This window comes from Echinops telfairi, unplaced genomic scaffold (genome assembly GCF_000313985.2).
Source record: "Echinops telfairi isolate 266 unplaced genomic scaffold, ASM31398v2 ScPeMD7_4225;HRSCAF=4972, whole genome shotgun sequence".
Taxonomy (NCBI): domain Eukaryota; kingdom Metazoa; phylum Chordata; class Mammalia; order Afrosoricida; family Tenrecidae; genus Echinops; species Echinops telfairi.
In genome coordinates this window covers 14,499,560-14,503,377 of record NW_022108124.1, presented here as the reverse complement: position 1 = coordinate 14,503,377, position 3,818 = coordinate 14,499,560, and the positions used below count along the sequence as shown (strand labels likewise).

The 3,818-nt window shown below is 48.9% G+C and overlaps 1 protein-coding gene across 1 annotated transcript in view; it reads right to left on the bottom strand.

The window, feature by feature from the left end:
• ENTPD3 (ectonucleoside triphosphate diphosphohydrolase 3) overlaps positions 1–3,008 on the bottom strand; it is a gene marked incomplete at its 5' end in the record, with an annotated part of 56,192 nt that extends 53,184 nt beyond the window's left edge. Inside the window, one exon of the mRNA XM_045294991.1 lies at positions 2,985–3,008. Coding sequence (XP_045150926.1) covers positions 2,985–3,008 — 24 coding nt within the window. The remainder of the gene's footprint in view (positions 1–2,984) is intronic.
• Between the last annotated feature and the right edge of the window lie 810 nt (positions 3,009–3,818).

Sequence of the window (3,818 nt, the reverse complement as noted above, 5' to 3'; positions counted from 1 at the left end):
CTTTTAATAAAACATTAAACAATAAATGTGTACCATATTCTTCTTCATGGAAAAATAAGACATCCCCTGAAAATAAGACCTAGTGCATCTTTGGGAGCAAAAATTAATATAAGACACTGTCTTATTTTCAGGGAAACGGTAGGTGTTCCAACGAAAGGAGATGCTAACATGTTTCACTTAAAACGTTGCCTTCCTGTCTATTATGCTTCAGGGGATCGCCATTGAAGCACAACGTCAGTTAATTAAGAAGAAGGTATGCTCAAAATAGTACCTACTGCACTGAAATGAAACTGTTTAGTTTATGTAAATTTCTAAAACCGGCACGTGACAGATGTCAGAGCAGTAGTCACTGGGACTTTGCTGCCAGGAATTCCCTGGGAAGGAACACGAGGGTACTTTATAGGGTGATGGATCTGCTTTAGATCTTAATAGGGGTGTGGGGGGTACATGCATGGGTGTATATATTTGTCAACACTCATCAAACCTTCCAAGCGGTTTAGGAGAAAACCTGAATATCAAAGTAAACCAGCTCCAAAGTAAATTGTACTTCTTGGGCGAGAAAAAAAAAGATTCTTATAAATTGCCCCTACAGTTCTAAAAAGCATAGTCTTTTGGAGGGCAACCACGCCCAATTTAGGGGTATAACTTTAGGTGGATACATTTCAATATATATAAATTAAATGTAATTTTTCTAAAAGATAAAAAGGCATTTTTATCTAAAAGAGTAGGAAGAACTACAGAGAATCGTATCGGCCCTCAAATGCCCGAACTTAGATAACCACTGATGTCAGCCACAGGTCCCTGGATTCAGAGGGGGGACTCCAACACTCTGAGTTCACCTATGACCCTCACCCATTCACTATCAAAATGTAAATGAACGAAAATGAAATAAATGGACGTTCTCTTTCTGAGTTGCACTCGCCGCACTTCAAGACCCCAGTAACCACACGTGGCTATCATACAGGCTATGGTGACTAGAGAACCTCTCCGTCGTCTTGGGGAACAGAGACAAAGCCTGCCCTGTTCTAGAACATTTTCTTCTGAGATAACTGTAATCGATGCTTTACCCTTTTCCCTGGAAGACAGACAAGGCACATATACATGTGCTACCACAGCAGACTTAATTCAGCCCCAATCACATCACAATACGGGTATCAGGTAGCGGATCTCAAGGGCTCAGAGCAGCCCCCTTCTTCTGCCCATGTGAACCCCTTGAAGTATCCATGTAGCTACAGACACTTCCTGATATCAAAGGAGGTCACTTACCCCCCTAATTCCCCTACTTTGTCACTAGGAACATAAACAGGTGTATGCAGCATCAATGGAAAGCAATTTGTCCATATCTAGCAAAATTGTAAATTCACATACCCACTGTTCACATTACCAGAAGCAGATCCCACTAGCCCCCTGTGTGTAAAATGAATTACATGGGGGGGGGGCTTCCAAAAGTTTGTGGAAAAGTGGAATTAGAATAGAATTTTTCCATGAATTTTTTGAAGCCTCTCCTCCACAGGCTACTCACAAAAGTATCCTTTGTTATACCAACCAGAGAGGGCAAGTCCAAGCAAAACCCCACCCACTGTGAAGCTGGCCTTCCGAAGCTCTCCCGTGCTCTGGACCCCCTTTTCTGGGAATCCAAAGGAATACACAGGAGCGAGCCGGGCCCTAGGTTAGCCCACCGATGCAGTGCTTTGTACCAACATTTAAAGAATGCGTGTGTCAGCAGCAGGATGTTTCTCTAACAAGACACGGTGGATAATTTGAGGGTTCATCTGCCAAGTGAAACTTGGCCTTGGGAAGAAATGTAGCAAATTTGTCTGTGTGTGATGGCACAGTATGTGTGGTGAGATTTCAGTGCATCGGGGAAAACGTGAAAGCGAAAACACCTCATCTCCTTAGCTAGAATTCCATAAATTAACCAACCAACCAATCAAACAGCCAACCGACAGACAGACAGACTGACTGACCAACCAGCTAACATAACTAGGAGCCTTGGTGGCTTAGTGTGTTACCAATTGCACAGGGACTGCGGTTCAAAAAACCTTTTGCACTGATGGAGAAAGGTGAGACATTCTACTCCCATAAGGAAACCCATAGGGGCAGTCCTACCTCGTCCTATAGGGTGCTATGCGTGGGAATCAACAATGAGTCTGCTTTTTTATCCTACAAACCTATCTCTTCAGAAGCCCAGCACAGCTTTAGTACTGAAAAGCGCAGAGGGCAATGACATAAGCCCTCTCCTGACCACAGCCACGTGCCTGGCCTCCCCAGTCCTCAGGGCTTCAGCAGTTTTCAGGGAACGAGCTATGATTACCTTAGGCAAACCCTTGCCCAGCAGAAACGGTTATTACCAAGCAAATGGGACGCTCATTTAGGGAAGGGAATTGTGAAGTGTGTTGCCATTAGGGCTAGACAAACACTGTAATTACCAGGTGCTTACCGAAAGTGGGGAGGCCAGCGACTGCGTCCAGAGGCAGGTGGGGACCAGCTTATGAACATGTGTGACCATGTGCACGTGTAGGTGTGAATCCTGTGCACGCACAGTCTTAGGGCTTGCCGCTGCTAATTTATAAACGAGAACCATATGGACCGCTGACCCAGGGGGCGGTGGCTGCAGTTAGACACTGTGCCAGCCACATCCCTTGGATGGGAAAGCAGCAAAGATCCAAGTTCCTTACAAACCCATCAGAAAATCAACCCTCTTCTAAAGCAAACCTCACACACAACTCTGTAAGGGAAACCGCCAGGGCCAAATTAATGGATTATACAAACTGGAAAAGCCATTTAGGCGAAACATGCCCGTTTGTCCTTGATGTCTGTGGCTCTGACTTTTATCTGAGGAACGCTGGCAGTGAAACCCCGGTGAGCAAGGGGTTCTCAAACCCATGAGGTTCATCAAATGCATTGCCAAATGAGAGAGCGCGGGGACGAAAAACCGTGGGCTGGAAGTGGGGTTCTCAGAACCCAGGAGGAGAGACACTCACCTGTTTGCTCGCAGGGTTGGCGGGTCAGCACAGTAAACATCTCTCCCAGCTGCCGGGAGAAAACAGAGTGACCATGTGGCCCTGGGTTCTAGCTGAACAAGTTCAAAAGACTTGCACGCTTTGAGACCCCACCCCACTCCACCCTTCCTCCATCCCCAACTCATGGGGGTCGGGGGGAGGGGGGCAGATGGGGCCAAGCTTACAATTTCCAAGGTACATCCGAAGTCAGTCTGGGCCTGATTCTACTATACTATCTCATGCCCTAAGGCAAGCAAGGGTTAGGAGCCAAGACCTCCTGAAACTTTTAAACGGGGAAAAGAAGGATTCCCCTGAAGAATCCTCTTTCTTTTTCTTTAAGTCGCACCCCACCCCCACCCCCTTCTACACATCATGGAGGGGACGCGGGGGTGCTAGAACCAATCTTGCTCCTGTGATTAACAGCCGGCCTTTCCCTCCCGGCACAGCAGCCAGCGAGGTGCGTCTGGTACCTCCCCGAGCCCCGAGTCGCCCTCCCGAGAGCCAGGAGGGACTATCCTTAGCGGTTGGCTGGGAATAAATCTCGGGGAACGTCCGACCCGGGGCGGATCGCGTCCCTCTCAGTCACCGGCATCCAAGTGCCCAGCGCATCTCCTGCCCCCTGGAAAGCACCGGGGGAGAGCCCTGTCCTCCCAGCCGGAGACTGGCAGGGACCACCTTGCGCCGGCGCCGGCTTTGGGGATCGCGTCCCCGGCCAGCCCCGGGACCCGGATTCCCTTTCCTGCCTTCTCAGCCCCAAGTCTCGCGCAGACGCCCGCTCTTTCCCGGGCGGCTCCGCACGCGGCCCCGGATCTCACC